The sequence below is a fragment of the Schistocerca americana genome, chromosome X, assembly GCF_021461395.2.
Source record: "Schistocerca americana isolate TAMUIC-IGC-003095 chromosome X, iqSchAmer2.1, whole genome shotgun sequence".
NCBI classification, from domain to species: domain Eukaryota; kingdom Metazoa; phylum Arthropoda; class Insecta; order Orthoptera; family Acrididae; genus Schistocerca; species Schistocerca americana.
This window is the reverse complement of record NC_060130.1, coordinates 561,489,731-561,508,767: the sequence shown is the minus strand read 5'-3', so window position 1 is coordinate 561,508,767 and position 19,037 is coordinate 561,489,731. Positions and strand designations below refer to the sequence as shown.

General features: G+C 42.5%; 1 protein-coding gene across 1 annotated transcript in view; it reads left to right on the top strand.

Annotated features, from left to right (window-relative positions):
- The window catches only part of LOC124556155, a 232,562-nt gene that overhangs the window by 42,959 nt on the left and 170,566 nt on the right, over nt 1-19,037 (top strand). Inside the window, exon 2 of the mRNA XM_047130166.1 lies at nt 7,543-7,578. Within this exon, the coding sequence (XP_046986122.1) occupies nt 7,543-7,578 (36 nt within the window). The remainder of the gene's footprint in view (nt 1-7,542; nt 7,579-19,037) is intronic.

Genomic DNA, 19,037 nt, shown 5'->3' with positions numbered 1-19,037 from the left:
GTCTCGATCCCTGAGTCAACAGATGGGGACGTTCGCAAGACAACAAGTATCTGCACGAACAGTTCGACGACGTTTGCAGCAGCATGGACTATCAGCTCGGAGACCATGGCTGCGGTTACCCTTGACGCTGCATCACAGACAGGAGAGCCTGCTATGGTGTACTCAACGACGAACCTGGGTGCACGAATGGCAAAACGTCATTTTTTCGGATGAATCCAGGTTATGTTTACAGCATCATGATGGTCGCATCCGTGTTCGGCGACATCGCGGTGAACGCATATTGAAAGTGTGTATTCGTCATCGCCATACTGGCGTACCACCCGGCGTGATGGTATGGGGTGCCTTTGGTTACACGCCTCGGTCACCTCCTGTTCGCATTGACGGCACTTTGAACAGTGGACGTTACATTTCAGACGTGTTACGACCCGTGGCTGTACCCTTAATTTGATGCCTGCGAAACCCTACATTTCAGCAGGATAATGCACGACTGCATGTTGCAGGTCCTGTACGGGCCTTTCTGGATACAGAAAATGTTCGACTGCTGCCCTGGCCAGCATATTCTCTAGATCTCTCACCAATTGAAAACGTCTGGTCAGTGTTGGCCGAGCAACTGGCTCGTCACAATACGCCAGTCACTACTCTTGATGAACTGTGGTATCGAGTTGAAGCCGCATGGGCAGCTGTACCTTACACGCCATCCAAGCTCTGTTTGACGCAATGCCCAGGCGTATCAAGGCCATTATTACGGCCAGAGGTGGTTGTTCTGGGTACTGATTCTCAGGATCTATGCACCCAAATTGCGTGAAAATGTAATCAGATGTCAGTTCTAGTATAATATATTTGTCCAATGAATACTCGTTTATCATCTGCATTTCTTCTTGGTGTAGCAATTGTAATGGCCAGTTGTGTAGTTGAAATATTGCACTATTCCATAAAATAGGGATGTGATCTGTAACCCACTCAGTTCTGTTGAAAATTGTTCGTGGATAGCACGCTCCGTTCCACTCACATATCAAAACGATTAAGCGAGAATTAAACATTCATAAGATCCACATATCTCCTAAACGGTTTGAAATGTAGGTTTTTGGCAAATGACAGCGTGCAAAGAGGAGAGTAGGTCGCCATATGGTTACTGCGAGTAATTTCTTTATCTAGCGCTATAAAACACAAGTAACTACGAGATTTTTTTCATCGGAATAATGTAATTTTTAAGGGTTCTCGACAGCTAGTGAAACGAAAATTGTTACAAGTACCTAGAAACCAGAAGAAATTTTCGAGACATGGCTCTGACAGTCACAATAGCATTTACAACCATTGTAAGAATTGTAGAGTCAACTACCAAAGTGTTCTGGCATTGCCTTCAGTCACTCAACACGAGTGTGTCTTCTGAAAACGATTTTCTATATTCTGTAAATGATACGTGTGACATATAGAACTTTCAAAATGCAGTCAGCGATGTTCGCTGGAAACACACTTGTATAAAATGCCCTGAAAATTCTGGTCCGCCGGCCGCGGTGGTCTAGCGGTTCTAGGCGCGCAGTCTGGAACCGCGCGACTGCTACGGTCGCAGGTTCGAATCCTGCCTCGGGCATGGATGTGTGTGATGTCCTTAGATTAGTTAGGTTTAAGTAGTTCTAAGTTCTAGGGGACTGATGACCACAGTAGTTAAGTCCCATAGTGCTCAGAGCCATTTTGAACCAATTCTGGTCCAGTGTTGTAGAGCTATAAATATTTTAATTCAATCGTACTACAGGCAGTTACAGATTTTCAAGGGAAATTCGTTATAATGGATGTTGGAGAATATGGAAAGGAAATCGAAAGTGGTAGATGCCATTCTTGTAGTCTATTTCGCTTGATGCAAGAAGAGGAGCTTAATATACCTCCAGAATTTCCAGTACCAAAAACATCAGTTCTATTGCCTTTTGTATTAATTGGAGATTAGACATATCCATTGTTGAGTCACCCAGGGAAAGAATATTTCAACAAACGCTTTTCCATACTACGACGATTAACTTCATATGCTTTTGGTAGAATAAGATCTAAGTGGGGCATATTTTGTAAGCCAGTAGAAACTTCTCCAGAGGTTACTGTCGATATTATGAAATTTACATGTTCTTCACAACACTGTCATTGACCTAGAACGCTGCGTGAGTGCCGATGAGCAAAATACATAAAAATGTAGGTTTTTTTTATGCAAGCCACTTGCCCGACAGGTCGAAACTTTAACAGAGCTTTAAATGAAGCTGTTAAAATGAGACAGTTTGAAAAATTTTTTCTCACATAGTAACACATGATTTTCATGTGTTTGTCATAAATGATAATTCAGCCATATTATCGCCTCTCATTTTAAGATAATGAAAGAAATGCGAGAGTGAGGAAACGTATGTGCATATAGTTTGTATTTATGCTGCCACCTCATGAGATAACTTGTGCAAAAAGAATCTGTTGTGGTGTAGGTGTTTCACTGGTCTCTTAAAGGATACCGAGTAAGAACAGCAGCTGCTATCAAGGCTTCCGCTCGCCATTTTCTCAACAGTACAACAAAAGGAACACGGGCGCCTGCTACAGTGTTGACTCCAATACCGGCAACGACAGCCGAAAGCTGCCAGCGTTGCCTGAACGTTGCCGGAATCACTCCAACGCTCTGGTCGCCTCTCTCAGAAACAACCATGTTTCGCTCAGTGCCACTCTGTGCCGCTTTGCTCCGAGTCGCTTTGCTTGCAGCGCTGTTACAATTACGCGCACTGGATTGTTTCGCCAACGCTTCACGAGTATGTGAGGAAACGTGCTGGTCTTCGTTGGGTCTTCTCTATGTCTTCTATCGAATCTCTGCGGTAAGGGTCCCAGATTGATGAACAACAGACAAGAATCGGTTGGACAAGCGCCCTGTAAGCTTCTTCTTTAGGGAATGGTTTACATTTCTTTAAGATTCTTCCTATGAATCTCAGTCTAGTATCAGCTTTTCCTGCTATTTGTTTTATATGGCCATTCCACTTAAGCTCGCTCTTCCAGGCATTTTACGATAGATATTGTTTCCAGCAGTTTGTCGTCAATAGTGTAGTTGGTAGTAGTGGGTTTCCTTCGCCAGTGTACGCGATTTGTTACGTTTATTTACATTCAGGGTCAACTGCCAGAGCCTGCGTCATTTATCAATCATCTCTAAGTCATTTTATTTTGCAAATGAGTACTGTCTTCTGGCGTTGCTACTTTCTTACAGACAACCGCATCATCTGCAAACAGTATTGAAAAGCTTACGACACTTTTTACTATAAGATTCATATACGCTGGAAACAGTAACAGACCTATCACACTTCCTTGAGGAACTTCGCAAATTACCTTCACATCTGTCAGTTTTGTTCCGTTAAGAGCGATGCGTTGAGTTCTGTCTGCAAGGAAGTCTTGAATCCAGTCGAAAACCTGGTCCGATACTCAGTGAGCTCGCATTTTTTTTTCTTCACTAAACGACAGCGCAGGACAGTGATAAGTGGCACGGCATCAACCCGAGCGCCGTTGTCTACAGCGCTGTTGATCTCGTGGAGGAACACAGTGAGCAAAGTTTCGCTAGATCTTTGTTTGTGGAATCTATGTTGAGTTTTATGGAGGAGATTTTCGTTCTTCAAAAACATTTTGATTCTTAAGCATAAAACGTGTTCCATGATTCTACAACAGGCTGACGTCAACGATGGAGGCCTAGAATCTTCAAAACTGAAATACTGTCTGTGTTATGTTTAAAGTTACGCGGAACAAAGATATTTCGAAAACTTGCTTCGTCTTAAAGAAAGAGTGGTCTGCTGACGTGCCACTACGTGCTGTATGTGTTCACTGAACTGTTCTTAGAGGTGTACGACATATGACTTCGGGCCGGAAGATGCTACGTTTTTCATGGAACTGGTTGAGTCCAACACACGACGACGAACCCACAAAGGTTGTTGCTTCGAGGCACGGGCGGCAAGGTCGTGTAAAGAAACTGCGTATTTTTTAAATACCTGCCTTCTGCTAGACATATTTTTTCCTTTTTCTTGTTCTTTACTGAACGTCGATATATCGGCCTACTGTGCTGATCCGTGAAGTTTTCGGCAGGATCTTATAGCAGTTACTTTTGCTTTATTAAAATAAACTTTCATCCAAACCTATGAAGTGTGCTCAGTTTGGATCATTAACTCATATCCTCACTGAGTAATTGTAGTGATGTGAATATTTCGTTCGCCATAAACAGCTTGAAATGTGGTACTCAGGTTTTGTCAGGTATTTACAGCCATACGTTTTTAAAATTATGAATGATGATATCGAGGGAGATGAATGAGGAGCAGCATGGCATATATTTGGTGACACGTGGCTCTTTGCCATATATTGGTAGGAATTTTGTACGCATGACCGCTTCTCGGGACGGGAATGTAGAACAAGACCGTTGAGTTCAAACTTGGTAAAGAAGACAAAGGTATTGTCATTCTCAGACCTCGTGCAAAATCAGTCTTATCAGGAAACTTAACAGAGACAAATTCTTCTGTCGTTTCTGTGGGGGGAGCCAGTGCAGCAGACACTCTGAAGCCGAAGGAAGGTCCAAGCCCAACTGAGGTCACTGTCGCCAACACAGCCGGGGTTGCAGTACATAGGTAGACTCTCCATACGGAGCAAAACCTGGCGCATTTAGTTTTCTGACTTCTTCCACGTTCATTGGATTTATGTGCGTTTTCATAGTTACAGCTTTTGCACTGAAATGCATTGAGAGCATGTGTAGTGTTTTTAACAGGGTTCCAGTGTTCATATATTCTTTTACATGACTAGCCCAAATAATATATCTGGTGTTGGTACCCCACTCGTCTGGCAGCTCTGGAATCGATCCATGGTCACAGTATTGCTGTAGTACCCTGCACGTAGGATCGAACCGATGCCCTTTGATACAGAGCATTTCTGTGTCGATTAATGTGTGAGGTTACTCTTTCAGAGAAATCGTATAAAGCTACAATAATCTCATTATTTTATCTTACGCAGTTATTCAAGGTAACGAAAGACACAAAATCGGTCGAAGTAATAAGCTGCGACTGCTGCCAACTAAAGTTGTGAAAAGGCCAAAGATCTAAGGTCGTCAGTCTCGTTTTCACCTCCGAAAACGAAATCAGTGTAGCGACTACACTTAATGATAGGTGCAAATTTGAGAACGTGTTCTATATGTCTGTGTAGCGTGTAATTGGGGCCGAACGCCGGAATTTACGTAGAGGTATGTGGGAAACCGCCTGAAAATCATATCCAGGTAGGAGAGCTCACCATCCCTAGCAAGAGGACTGTGCAAACTCATCATTACTGATTTCGTCCGAATTTATGGAACATGCAGGGCAGGGCTTGGCCAGAAACAAAAGAGGCAGTGGTGTGAGCTACATATGGCCAAGCGTTAAAAAAAAAAAAAGACTCGGATCGGGCGAGTCATGAGCCATTTATGTCAGGGAAGCTTCCAGGCAGTGGCTGGCACAACGGAAAGACTACGAGTGGTGGTACGAGGGCCGTGGCGTCGAGTCACGATGCAGATTTTTCTTTTTAATTTCAGTTTTGACGTTACTGACACTGCAAATAAACCAGAGTCATGCGCAATATATTACATTTCTTCGTGAAAGGCGTGAAGAGGAAAGGCAAAGAAATTTGGGATTCCAAATAATTTCCAGTAATGGAGTGTACTTATAGAGTCCACGAGGACTCTGAAAGTAAATTTGGAAGAAGGGATTTAATAAAACCTTACAGGACTTCGTTAGTTTCATTTTGAGCTTCGTGCAGCCCTCGGCAGCTGCAAACGAACAATAAGTTCCACAGTTTTTACGATGCATATCACCCCAGCACGTGGAAATCATCAACTGTAAAATACTAGAACTTCTAATTCTAAATACGAAGTTATCGTGAACGCCTTACAATCACTTCCTGGAAACGTATTGGGCAATGCCAAATTTTCCTTGGACTTTCCTTGGTTCGAGGGATAAAGGGACCAAACTACAGGGTCATCAGTCCCTTACTTCCGACGCAAACAAGGCTCACGGTAAAACAACTCCCAAAGTGCGATGGGGAAAGTAAAAGGGGTAAAAGTAATGCGGAACCACACCTAAAAAGAAAACGAATGGCACGACCAAAAAGCGGGGTAAACATACACCATAAGGAAAAGTAGAAGAAGGCTTTAAAACCATAGAGCAGATGGCCTGGGCTGGCTGATCATAAGAAAAATGAGGCCAGCCAGCCACTCTGCGACACATTAAAATTTCCACCCCAAAAGACAAGGCGAGTTGAACACATGAAAGGAAAAGACAAACACCAAAGGAAACAAATGCAAAGAAAGGGTCACAGAGTTAAAATGGAGGGAGGGAGGAGGCCTCGGAGAGAAGGGCGGATGCCCACCCTAAGATGGTACGCGGAATAGTTAAAGAAGTGATTTGTTCGAAAGAGTGCTCATTTCCTGCATGCGCAACTCAGTGAGCCTCCTAAATAACATATAGATGAAATGTAAAGTTTCTAGTTTCAAGGAGCAACAGGATTCTTCGAAGTGCAGTATGAAGCAATGTGGGATTCTGAGTGACATAAACACAGTTCTTTACACATCCAAACAACAAGAATTCTACATGTGTTAAATCGGGTGATGTTACGGACCAGTACTAACAATTAAATTTTAATTATTCATTTGATTATGTTCTTTATCTCTCATCCTGTTCCGTTAGTTAGAGTTTTACTTGAAACTGCCGAAACATTTATTGTAATTAAAACCAGAAGAAAGTATACTATGCACAACAAAAACCTGTCATTTTCTTACGGTTAGTGTTGTTTCTGTGAATCTAATTTTTATTTTTAAAGCTATAGCTCATTGTACATATTGCCCTTACTGCTATTTGATTGGGAACTATTCTGTTGCTCTTGTGTCCAATATATAATGGTACGCCGAAAGGCTGCTCCTGACATGGTTCATTGTATCTAGTGTATATATTTGTGTTATCTTTTCGTATATGGAGGACGCGTTTGAAGACGATGGTTGTATCAGTATGACAATGCACACTCTCTTAATGCAGCATCTGTGAGACAACGGTTTGTGGACCATAACATTTTTTGAAATGGACTGGCCTGCTCTGGTTCCCTACCTGAACCTGACTAAATACCTTTGGGAGAAGTCAGAATGTCAACTTCGCTCAAGATTCCAGTGTCCAACATCAGTAAGTTACCTGCTCTGGTTTCACCTCTTGAGGAATAATGGAGTACCGTTCCCTCACAGGCATTGAGCCCCTACATGGAAGTGCCTCCCACAGAGTTCAAGCTGTCGTCAAAGCGAAGTGTTGGTTTCCTCCATATTTTTGTGCACTAACAGTTGCCACGATATTTTTGATTAGATAATGCCTAAGGTGGTTCAGTGAATAGCGATAGACTGAACAGTGCTTATTTGAGGAAAATCAGCGAAATACATGATATTTTTTCCTTTGTATAGTTTCTTATCATTATTATTACTTTTGTACTACTCTGTGTTGCATTAATGATTACAACTAACATATAAAGACTCACTGCGTTCATTTCTCTTTACAGGGAACCCAGTTCAGGCAGAACCTGTACCAGGCTGTTGTAAGTAGCAACTATTAGTAATATTTTTTCAATATACTCTCATAAAATCAAGTTTCTGTTAATGCAAACATTTTAAGTTAATCTATGCTGTGACTGTAATTGATATCGAATGCAACGCGTATCAAATGGTTAAACTTCCATCATCAGGTGCATTCATATGTATTACTATGACATGTCTCTGTTTATTTTACGACTGTGGCACTGTCTAGCAAAGAAAACAAAACACTGTTTCAGAAAATGTCTCTGTGGACATCTTTGACTAAAAATTTAACGTGAATATAAATGTTCAAATAAAACAGTTGAAATAGAGTATCTCCAATGGTCACAGGCTCCTCTCTGTCGAAATTCATCTCATATAAACCGTCAAACTTTGTAAACAAAGATGGTGTCTAGAAACTGATAAGTGCAAAGAACATATAGCATAAGTAGAAACACTGTTTCGAAGTACAGATAACATACGGCAAAACCAATCCAATATATCAGAGTAATGTGGAGATCTTTGGTTGAGTAGATGAATAGGTATGTTGGATCAAATATTTCATGTGGTTCACAAATCGTTTTCTGTCAAGATTACATAGCGTAAATTTTGTACTCATTTGTATAATTAGGTGATATGTTAGAAACATTAAATGTACAAACTGTGCTGCCAGCAGTGACAAAATTATATATAAATAACAATTTAGGCTGTTATTGAAAGATACAGGATGAAAGGAGTGACAGACGGAGAGCAAAGTTTTGGTTATGCCAGTACTATTGGTTTGTTGGGCTTACACCTGTCACATAGTATAATGGCATACAAGTTGAAGTAATACACTGATAAAGAATTAAAGGTATTCAGATAGATATGCCCTTAATAATATAAGCAGATATGTGTAATATTAGACAGACATCAGCTACAAACTATTAGTTTTTGGGTGATCTATTGGGTTTTGTGAGGATTGATGGCAAATACACTACTGGCCATTAAAATTGCTACACCACGAAGATGACGTGCTACAGACGCGAAATTTAACCGACAGGAAGAAGATGCTGTGATCTGCAAATGATTAGCTTTTCAGAGCATTCACACAAGGTTGGCGCCGGTGGCGACACCTACAACGTGCTGACATGAGGAAAATTGCCAACCGATTTCTCATACACAAACAGCAGTTGATCGGCGCTGCCTGGTGAAAGGTTGTTATGATGCCTCGTGTAAGGAAGAGAAATGCCTACCATCACGTTTCCGACTTTGATAAAGGTCGGATTGTAGCCTATCGCGATTGTGGTTTATCGTATCGCGATATTGCTGGTCGAGATCCGATGACTGTTAGCAGAATATGGAATCGGTGGGTTCAAGAGGGTAATACGGAACGCCGTGCTGGATCCCAACGGCCTTGTATCACTAACAGTCGAGATGACAGGCATCTTATCCGCATGGCTGTAACGGATCGTGCAGTCACGTCTCGATCCCTGAGTCAACAGATGGGGACGTTTGCAAGACAACAAGTATCTGCACGAACAGTTCGACGACGTTTGCATCAGCATGGACATTCAGCTCGGCGACCATGTCTGCGGTTACCCTTGACGCTGCATCAAGGACAGGAGCGCCTGTGATGGTGTTCTCAACGACGAACCTGGGTGCACGAATGGCAAAACGTCATTTTTTCGGGTGAATCCAGGTTTTTTACATCATCATGATGGTCGCATCCGTGTTTGGCGGCATCCTGGTGAACGCACATTGGAAGCGTGTATTCGCCATCGCCATATTGGCGTATCAACCGGCGTGATGGTATGGGGTGCCATTGGTTACAAGTCTCGGTCACCTCTTGTTCGCATTGACGGCACTTTGAACAGAAGACGCTACATTTCAGATGTGTTACGACCCGTGGCTCTACCCTTCATTCGATCCCTGCGAAACCCTACATTTCAGCAGGATAATTCACGACCGCATGTTGCAGGTCCTGTACGGGCCTTTATGGATACAGAAAATGTTCGACTGCTGCCCTGGCCAGCACATTCTCTAGATCTCTCACCAATTGAAAACGTCTGGTCAATGGTGGCCGAGCAACTGGCTCGTCACAATACGTCAGTCACTACTCTTGATGACCTGTGGTATCGTGTTGAAGCTGCATGGGCAGCTGTACGTCTACACGCCATCCAATCTTTGTTTGACTCAATGCCAGGCGTATCAAGACCGTTATTACGGCCAGAGGAGGTTGTTTTCGGTACTGATTTCTCAGGATCTATGCACCCAAATTGCGCGAAAATGTAATCAGATGTCAGTTCTAGTTTAGTATATTTGTCCAATGAATGACCGTTTATCATCTGCATTTCTTCTTGGTGTAGCAATTTTATTGGCCAGTAGTGTATGAAGGAGAGGATGAAGATAATGTGTGTGTATGTGTGTTGAAAAAGACATTAACCGACAAGATAGAAACGTGAGGCAGTCCATAAAGCCAAAAGAAAGATGTATATATCTTAGAGAAAGTTTCATAATAGCAAAAACTTGCAGTGTGTAACTTGTTTTTACTCTCTGACATAGACTGGCCATCACTTAAAGATTTCTGGCCACTGGGGAAACATTCCAGTCGTAGGGCTTTGTAAGAGGAATTGCTTCAAATACATTTTTTATAATAAATAACATCGATTTTGGCAGATAATATTTCTATTAAATTGTTAAGAAAGACCCAGAATCTTTCGGAAAACGAAAAAAAAAAAAAAAAAACTGGTGGAAGGTCAACGCGAATCTGCTACCTTGTTCTTCACAGCTCATGGCGCTATCAGCTACGTTACGGCTTCGACATACCAACCAGGCCTCCGTAGTTGGTAGGCTATGCACTGTCTAAAAATTATATGTACAAATGTCGTTATTTGATATATAATACGTAAATTTGATCAGAAAGACGCAATTTTAATAGATCATCATTGTGCCGTGGCATTGAAATGGTATACTTTCATACCACACAAATTATGACAATTTTTAGGAAGCCTTCACCTACCGATACGTAGTTCCCTGTCATGTTATTGTAACAAATAGTAGCTCAAATGACTCGTTTTGCCGGCCGGAGTGGCCGAGCGGTTAAAGGCGCTACAGTCTGGAACCGCACAACCGCTACGGTCGCAGGTTCGAATCCTGCCTCGGGCATGGATGTGAGTGATGTCCTTAGGTTAGTTAGGTTTAAGTAGTTCTAAGTTCTAGGGGACTTATGACCACAGCAGTTGAGTCCCATAGTGCTCAGAGCCATTTGAACCTTTTGACTCGTTTTCGAAGGATCCTCAATTTGCCTATCCTTTGAAACAGCTTTTATTTACATCATGTACTCTATGATAAAGAAAATCCACGAAATACGACGTTTAACGCCATACAATATGGCGGGCTTGACGGCTCTTAAGTTCTGCCTATCACGTAAAAATGATGTCGTATCTCATTGGTCACGTTCCTCTCCAAGAGCTGAAAATCTCACATGCAGTTCAGAGGAGTTTGGAATTCGAAGCTGGGACGCCACCACCTGCTCGTAAACGTGTGTTCTCATGTTCCGTGAAAGGACGGCTGAAGAAGAAACACGTCTGCCAGCATGTGCCATTATTCGACAGTAGCGGAATCATGGCCTGTGGTGACAGCGATTTATTTTTCCGCAATATGGTTGCTCGTGTTGGTAGGAAACACAACTGTCAAGCGAATAAGGTTGGTTCAAATGGCTCTGAGCACTATGGGACTTAACATCTGTGGTCATCAGTCCCCTGGAACTTAGAACTACTTAAACCTAACTAACCGAAGGACATCACACACATCCATGCCCGAGGCAGGATTCGAACCAGCGACCGTAGCGGTCACGCGGTTGCAGACTGTAGCGCCCCAAGTCTATTCAGTATCCCCTCATTAGTTATTTGATGTATCCAGTCTTTAGAATCCTTCTATAGCATCTCTTTTAGAAATATTCTATTGCCTGAACTGCAAAGTCCACTTTTGACTCCCGTGCAGGGCTACCCCTAGACAAGTGCCTTCAGAAAAAAAAGTCTACATATTCGTCGCGAGAGAATTTAGCAACTGTGTTAACACAGTAAAACTTGCTCAAAACGGAATCGCATGGGACTGAAGTAATTTTCCACGTTGGATAAGTTTCTGGATTACAAAAACTTACTAGGCTATATAAAATGTGTCATTTATCACGTACAAAAGTATATATTTGTAATTATGCACGTATTTACATGCCTTCATTTCGTCACAGTAGAAGTTCATTTACTGTATATTGTACAACAGAAGATAGCCTATTACACTAATTGATAAATAATACAGAATTTCTGTATTTTTTACTCTGACTTTAAATTCGTATATTGCTGTATGTACATACATGTCATTCAAATGTTTATTTGTTTTACATTTCACTTTTTTCGCCGTATGTCAACGAGGGGAACTTGTTTGAATTTACTGTTCAAAACTTTTCCTTCTACGCAATTTTTTGCACTTGAAAAGAGTTCCAACAGCATACAATAGCTTTTTCAAGCGTACTAGTTTTTCTAGGGACATAATTTTGCTCCTCGTCTTCTTCGTTTGTTTCTTCCTGATCTTGGCCTGTGTTTTCTGTCTCGCTAGCTGCGCGTTCAGCGCGGCGGATTGTTTCCCGAAAGAGCCCATGTCCGATTTCCGGCGGGGTCGGGGATTTTTTCCGCTAGGTGACTGGGTGTTGTGTTGTCCTTACACCTGTATAGTCACAATTGACATTCCACTGTTGAGATGGCTGTGTGGGTGCAGCCCGAAATCCAATAAATGTAGTTATCTGCACTACATGAAATGTTTCGCATTTTAACTAATTCAGCAGTTTGTGCTGCATCTTCATGAGCTTCGATGGCCACAGAAGCGTTTTGTTCTTGACCTCCACACCCTGCTTTGTTGAAGCACTTGGTAACAGTTTTGGGTTTTATTTCCCTTACTGCCAAGCCACTCCAATTTACAGCATCCAGGACAGAACCTACCGTGGAAGACCAAATGCTCGGCTTCTTCAACACTAAGAATAAGAGATTACATCAATAATCGCCTAGAATGGGACTTGAATGGGTCAATAATCCCTTGGTCCACGGGTTGTGTGAGGCTGATAGAACCTGGAGAGAACTAAGCCAATTTCATGTTTAATAACTTGACTTTCGAGTGGCAGGTTGTATCGTCTAGGAAATGGAGAATTTGGCGATTTCTGTTCTTCATTTGACATCGGAAGAACCTAGCGATTCTTTCATAAGAAAACTCACTAACGTCGCCTTTTTATTGCTTCGACATGTGACTGGAAGCTTACTTACGTCAATGTTTTTGAAACAATGCGGATTTGCGACCTTTCCCATCACCAGTGGCTTCTCCATTTCACCTAACATATTGCCACACAGCAGTAAGGTGAGTCTGTCCTTGCACATTCTTCCGCCGTTGCCCTTTCCACCTTAAACTGCTAGGATATTGAAGGCAGTGCTCGATAAAACAGGCCCGTTTCATGGGCACTGAAGACGCCCTTCGGGTCATAATTCGCCATTAGGTGTGCAGTATTGTCTTCCATTCTGCTTCTACACTGTCCTAAACATCCTTAGCTTCCCCCTATACACCATCCCACACGATGTTTTAGCCAGCCATCGTATGGATGCCTTAAAAATCGTCTTTCCAAGCTCTTCAGCGATTTTTAGGGCCTCAATCTGCAACATGGCCTCGTTAATTTCTTCAGTTCACGTCTTCTCCGCATTTATTTTCATTTTCCCGGTCCCTTTCATCTATTCACTCTATCTTATACTTGTTTCTTGAAGTATCATAAATTGCTGTTATGCCGCTTTTGAAACGCAGCATTATTTCGCGCACAGAGAGTTTGTCGTTCTCATTCGCCTCGATTGCCTTCGTCTTTTCGTTAAGTGTTGGAAACACCTACTCTTTGTTCAATATCATGTTATCACTTAAAGTGCTACCAGTCTACTGAAACTGACATAAAGCGCGTGTAGTGCATTTCTTTAGAATGATTGACCTTGCCGGTAAAACCATCCTTTAACGAAACAGCACTCACATCTTTAGCTGCGCAGATTGCAGCAGAGTGTCTGTAGGTGCTCAACAATGTTCCTGTGTGCGCGTTAGGCCTGATTGAGGCGGGAGGCCATACATCTAGACGCAGTGAGCCGCTTTCGGCTGCCTGTCTTCGGCGCACATAGCCGAACTCTTGTCCACTGCAGCTGTCACGTGGTACCTAAAAGGAAATGCTGCGTGTTGGCGTGTTCTTTCTTGAACCAGTAAGCAACAAAATGTTCCCTATAGAGCAAGTAGCTGTTGCTGCTGCAGTTGTTATGAAGAAACGCAAACTATAGAAAAGAGAGTGTTGGTGCCATCCAATAACTAGTTCTGGATTAAACTTAGGAGCTTTTCATTGCGTACACGGGACACTTCGAGCAGATCCTGAGAAATTTTTGAGTTTCTGTCGTATGTTATTAACTTAATTCGATGAGCTGTGTGCAATACTGAAACCATTCTTTCGGTGGGTGGACATCAACATGAGGTACATCTAACAGTGGATGAGACAGTTGCTGTGGCGTTGAGGTGGGTGCAAAACAAACGTTTTTCTCATAAAGAAGTGGGACATTTTGCTAGCATTTCAACAAGTTATTTTTCATACATACAAACATTTCAACATAATAGAATCTGATGTCATGGTAGTTTTTCCTATTTGTACGATAAAGTATTGTATTTATTAAGGAAACATGAAGTTCTTTCAAAGGCTCAGTATTGACGATTTGTGATATCGGTTTTCGATTTCTGGAGTGGTCTGAGAGGAACGTTGTATGCAAGTGCTGTTTACCATGACTGCGGATGGATGGGAGAGTTGGGAGATTCATTTTAAAGGCGTTTGTGGAAAATCGCTGCGGTGGGTGAAAAGAAACTGGGCCTACATGACATTGTTGCGCCATGTATACTGCGAAGTTTGCATGACGTGGGTGATGCATTGCCGTAGAAGTCTGTAGCTTACATTTAGCAACCACATGAATTATTTCACATTTTGTGAAAAGCTTGTTGTGTTCTGGAATAGCTACCAAGTCTTTCACCAAAGATAATAAAAAAAGCTTATCACCAGCAGATGATGCTGTGTTGTACTCTTCTCTATTTTCAGTGCTTCGGCGTAAAACATAACATACTTTGTCTGTGTCTGATTTTGGACCTTGTTTAGTAATTTTTCTTGTTTTTGAAAGGAATCTTTCTCCCACACTGATACTAGCTCACAATTCATCGCTATCCCCTTCAGCTTCGTCGTTACTAATGGTGTCATCTTCTTCACATAATTAGTGTATGTTCTGGAAAGAATCGTGTATGTGACAGTATTCAAAAACAAAGGAATTTGAATGCGTTCAGTTGTCTAGAATAAGATAATACACGAATACCGGATATTTTGTTTACTTGCATTTTCTGTAGAATAACAGGTGATAAAAATTTCAGGACTTTAGAATAAATGTATTTACTTTTGTCAGTCGCTGCAGAACCACTCGTTACTTCTTTAGAGCTTTTGATGTCCCTCACGTATGAGATTTATCCACTTCTTTTGTATATTACTGCCTAAAGATACGAGGGAGACGAGATCGTCTCGGCCCTTGTGAAGATGACGAATGCAATCTGGCAATGTTCGTTCTTCTTTGAACCTCTACACACAGCTGTATGACCGCCGTGCTGACACTCACAAGGAAACGCCCCCATTTTGATCTCATATTGTAAGGGGAAAAAAGCGCACTCGCAAGATGTCAGCCCCAGCAATCGAGCCAGCGCGAAAATTTGTGCCATAATTCAGGTAGTACGCAGTTATGGCGTTCTGAATGTACAGCTTTTAAAATTCAGCGCGCACTAGTTGTTTTGTCACTCGCTTTGCCCTTCTGCAGCCACTGAATATCTTAGAGCAAAGTACTTTACAGAGGATTGACAACCGGAGCCCTCTCATTTGCGGCAATGTTGAAGGCGAGGGAAGATCGAAATAAAAATTCACAAACGTTAGCAATTGAAGCATTATAAAGAAATTAAATTAATAATTTTCAATTTGCAATTTAATCCAGCCGATCAAGTTAAAGAATAGCGCACCTCCTGCAAATGTACTTTACTTTAAGAGTGTTTGCTTTAAAATCCAAAGAAAATAACGCACATCAACGATGGTTCAGATGGCTCTGACCACTATGGGACTTAACTTCTAAGGTCATCAGTCCCCTAGAACTTAGAACTAATTAAACCTAACTAACCTAAGGACATATCACACATCCATGCCCGAGGCAGGATTCGAACCTGCGATCGTAGCGGTCGCGCGGTTCCAGACCTTAGCGCCGAGAACCGCTCGGCCACCCCGGCCGGCTCATCAACGATGTTAATATAAAAAGCGCTACGGTGCTTCTCTAATGACTAACTAATTCGTTTCAATCATTTTCGCTGCATTTGTTAACCGCAACATACAAATGATAAAAGCAAAGAGAGCCTAGCGCCAACTACAGGTTAGAAACCGCGTACTTTGACACAGTGAACAAAGCACGCTAACAGTGTGAAAACTTTTAATTTATAAACCTGGTACACACTCCACCTCGCGCTGGGGCATTAGGCGGTTGCGCTTCGGAGGACCGAGTGACAAACATACAGTGAAAGTGGCAGTTCAAAAACTGTACTGCCAGGTGGTCACTACTTAATACTATCAGAATTACGGCCCAAACTCAAGCGCAAGATCGATTGCTGAGGCTGATATCTTGCAAGCGTGGTTTTTACTCCTTAAAATAAGAGGTCAAGTTGATGTTTCCTTCCCAGGGGTGTTCCAGACGTCGTCGCACTATCCGTTCAAATATATGCCTTACTACGAACAAGCAATTCATAACACGATCTTGCCACATACCACCAGAACGCAAATGTGATTTCTGAATGAGAAACATGATGCGCAGTCCTTCTGTATGTACGGAATGTAGATGGAATTACTCGTACCTGCTTTGTGTGGTTGGGGGTAGCACATCCAAGCACGTGCAGGGTCCGGCAGAAAGACCACTCGTATTTCAAAAACTAATCACAAACAAACAAAAACATAGAGACATAGAAAATACTTTTATTTGTGAACAAAAACATACTACGCTATTTTACATTAGCTGGTTTTTAAAATTATGTCCAGTAAATGGCGTCCTCCATTGCCGACACATTTTCGAAGCCTTTCCCGGAAGTTGTCCACAGTTCTTCGTGTCATTTCCGGTGACATGGATGCCACTTCCTGGGTGACTGCATCCGTATGTGTTTGCGGGGTTGTGGGCCTTCAAGTATCCTCAAAGAAAAAAATTTCAAGGTGATAAATCGGGTGACTTAGGGGGCCAGATGATGTCTCCTCGCGAAGAGAAAAGACGTCCAGGGAATCAACTCTCTCACAATTTCTAGAGAATGCTGCGCCTTGCTGGGATCAGACTTACCCCTCTGCATGGTCCCCAACAAACTAGTTTAACTTAGGTTGGAGGAAGGTCTTTATAATCAAAATGTTGCACGGTGGCTGAAAAGTGGTCACTGGTGAAGTTCCTGAGGGTTTTCTGCTGCCCAGTAGCGGAAATTTAATTTATTTACAGTGTCTGACAAGTGCAAGGTGCTCTCATCAGAAGAAGTCAAAACCGCATCAGGGAAAATTCTCTGAAGATGTTCACACATGCAACTCTGCGGGGTCGAGAATCTCTTTCATTTAATTCTTGGGTACTCATCATTTTGTATGGGTGCATGTTAAGATCTCTGTGCAGGACGCTTCTTACACTCTTATCGGACTATCCCTGGGCAATTGCATGTTTAAATGTTGAACGCTTTGGAGATTGCTGGGCGGACGCTCTCATATTTCCAGGCGTTGTTGCAGTCCGAGATTGGCCAATAGATTTTCTTTTCAGTGCAGAAGCCGATGATGCTCTAAAGCCTGCCACCCAATTTAGAATAGTTTTTCTATCAGGAATAGAGAATCATGTCGGTCAGTTTCAAATCGAATGCGAAATGCTCGCTGATTAGTATTGAAAGAACCTCCGTTACGAATACACTCTTTCACAACAAAAGCACGATGCTCACCTAGCCAAGCCATTGCGCATGTTCAAAATGGCAGGTATACCGCTATCGATAGCCCATCCGCCTCAGTACCCCCACCACAGCTCACGCAGCGGTCTCTCCAAGTACGGGAGGTCTTTTTGCTGGACCTTGAAGTACACGTCATGATTTTGACAGCTACGGTCGTGCTATTCGCAGTTATGTAACAGGTTGTCTATGACGCATTAGGGAAGGAAAGTACATAGATAACACAGCAGTACGACTTCCGTCCCTCAGGCACTAGGTGATTCAGCGTACGTCAGACACTAAGCGATTTATCGTACGTCAGGCACTAGACAGTTCGGTATAAAGGACTGCGTTATGGACAGACGTTACGGCTTCCTATAATTCCTATAATTCCCATTCTTTTCCTTACATGTACACAAGGAAGAGTATGACAGCATCGGTGGAAGGAGGATGGAACATGCTTGCGAAATGTTGAAGCAGTGAAAGTCGCTAATGTATGAGTTGCGGAAGCACACGATGCGTAGGAGATTTGGTTTAATATGTTTCCAGCATCTATTCCCTCATCTACCACCCGTACCCCCTTTCCACGACCACAGCGAATTAAAAAAAAATAACTGCGTACAATAAGCGTTCGATTAAAGGCGTGCACGTACTTATGTGCAGTTAGGTAGCAGTGCAAGGATATACTAATTCTGCTAATATTCCATCGCTACTTCGCGCGTAGTTGGGTTACAGGGTCGCTAAAGAATCAATCAGAGTTTATTTTTCTGTGAAGTGAATTCGGCTATAAAATCCGACTGTTTAAAATTACATGTATCATCCGTTTAAACAATTACTGTCTGTGACCTTTCAACGAGAGAGCTTTCTGACCAAATGAGATATCGCTCACGTCCGAAGGAACACTGTATCAGATTTCTGAACATCTGCCGACACCGAGCAAGCGACTTTCAAGTAAAATGTCCCCTATATGGGAATATACATTAAGGATGTAGGAGTAAAGGTCGTAGATATATGGCTAATCACACACGGAAATTTGTGTCTGGCCGTGAGCCGTGTTCGGATAGCGTAATGGGTTCGAGTCAGGATCCGGCACATATTGCCACTGTCGTCATCCCGTTATACAGCTGATGGCTATCCATATTTGCAACTGCGAATACATTTCATGTATTTCACAACGGTTGTGGTCACACACGGGCATGCATGCATGCTCGTAGGAACATTGCATCGTACTGCTGAACAATACAGGCACTACAAGATCGTGATTACCAGAAGAAGGACTGTTAGGCCCTCGCCTCGATAGAGGCCGACACCGTCCACAATACGCAGGACAAGTTCCACTACAGACACATCCACATTGTCGGCCACCGAGAATCGTTTCAATTGGATAACGACGCTACAACAACGTAGTTGTCGATAGAGACGTACGGGCAATTGAGCTCTGCTTTCA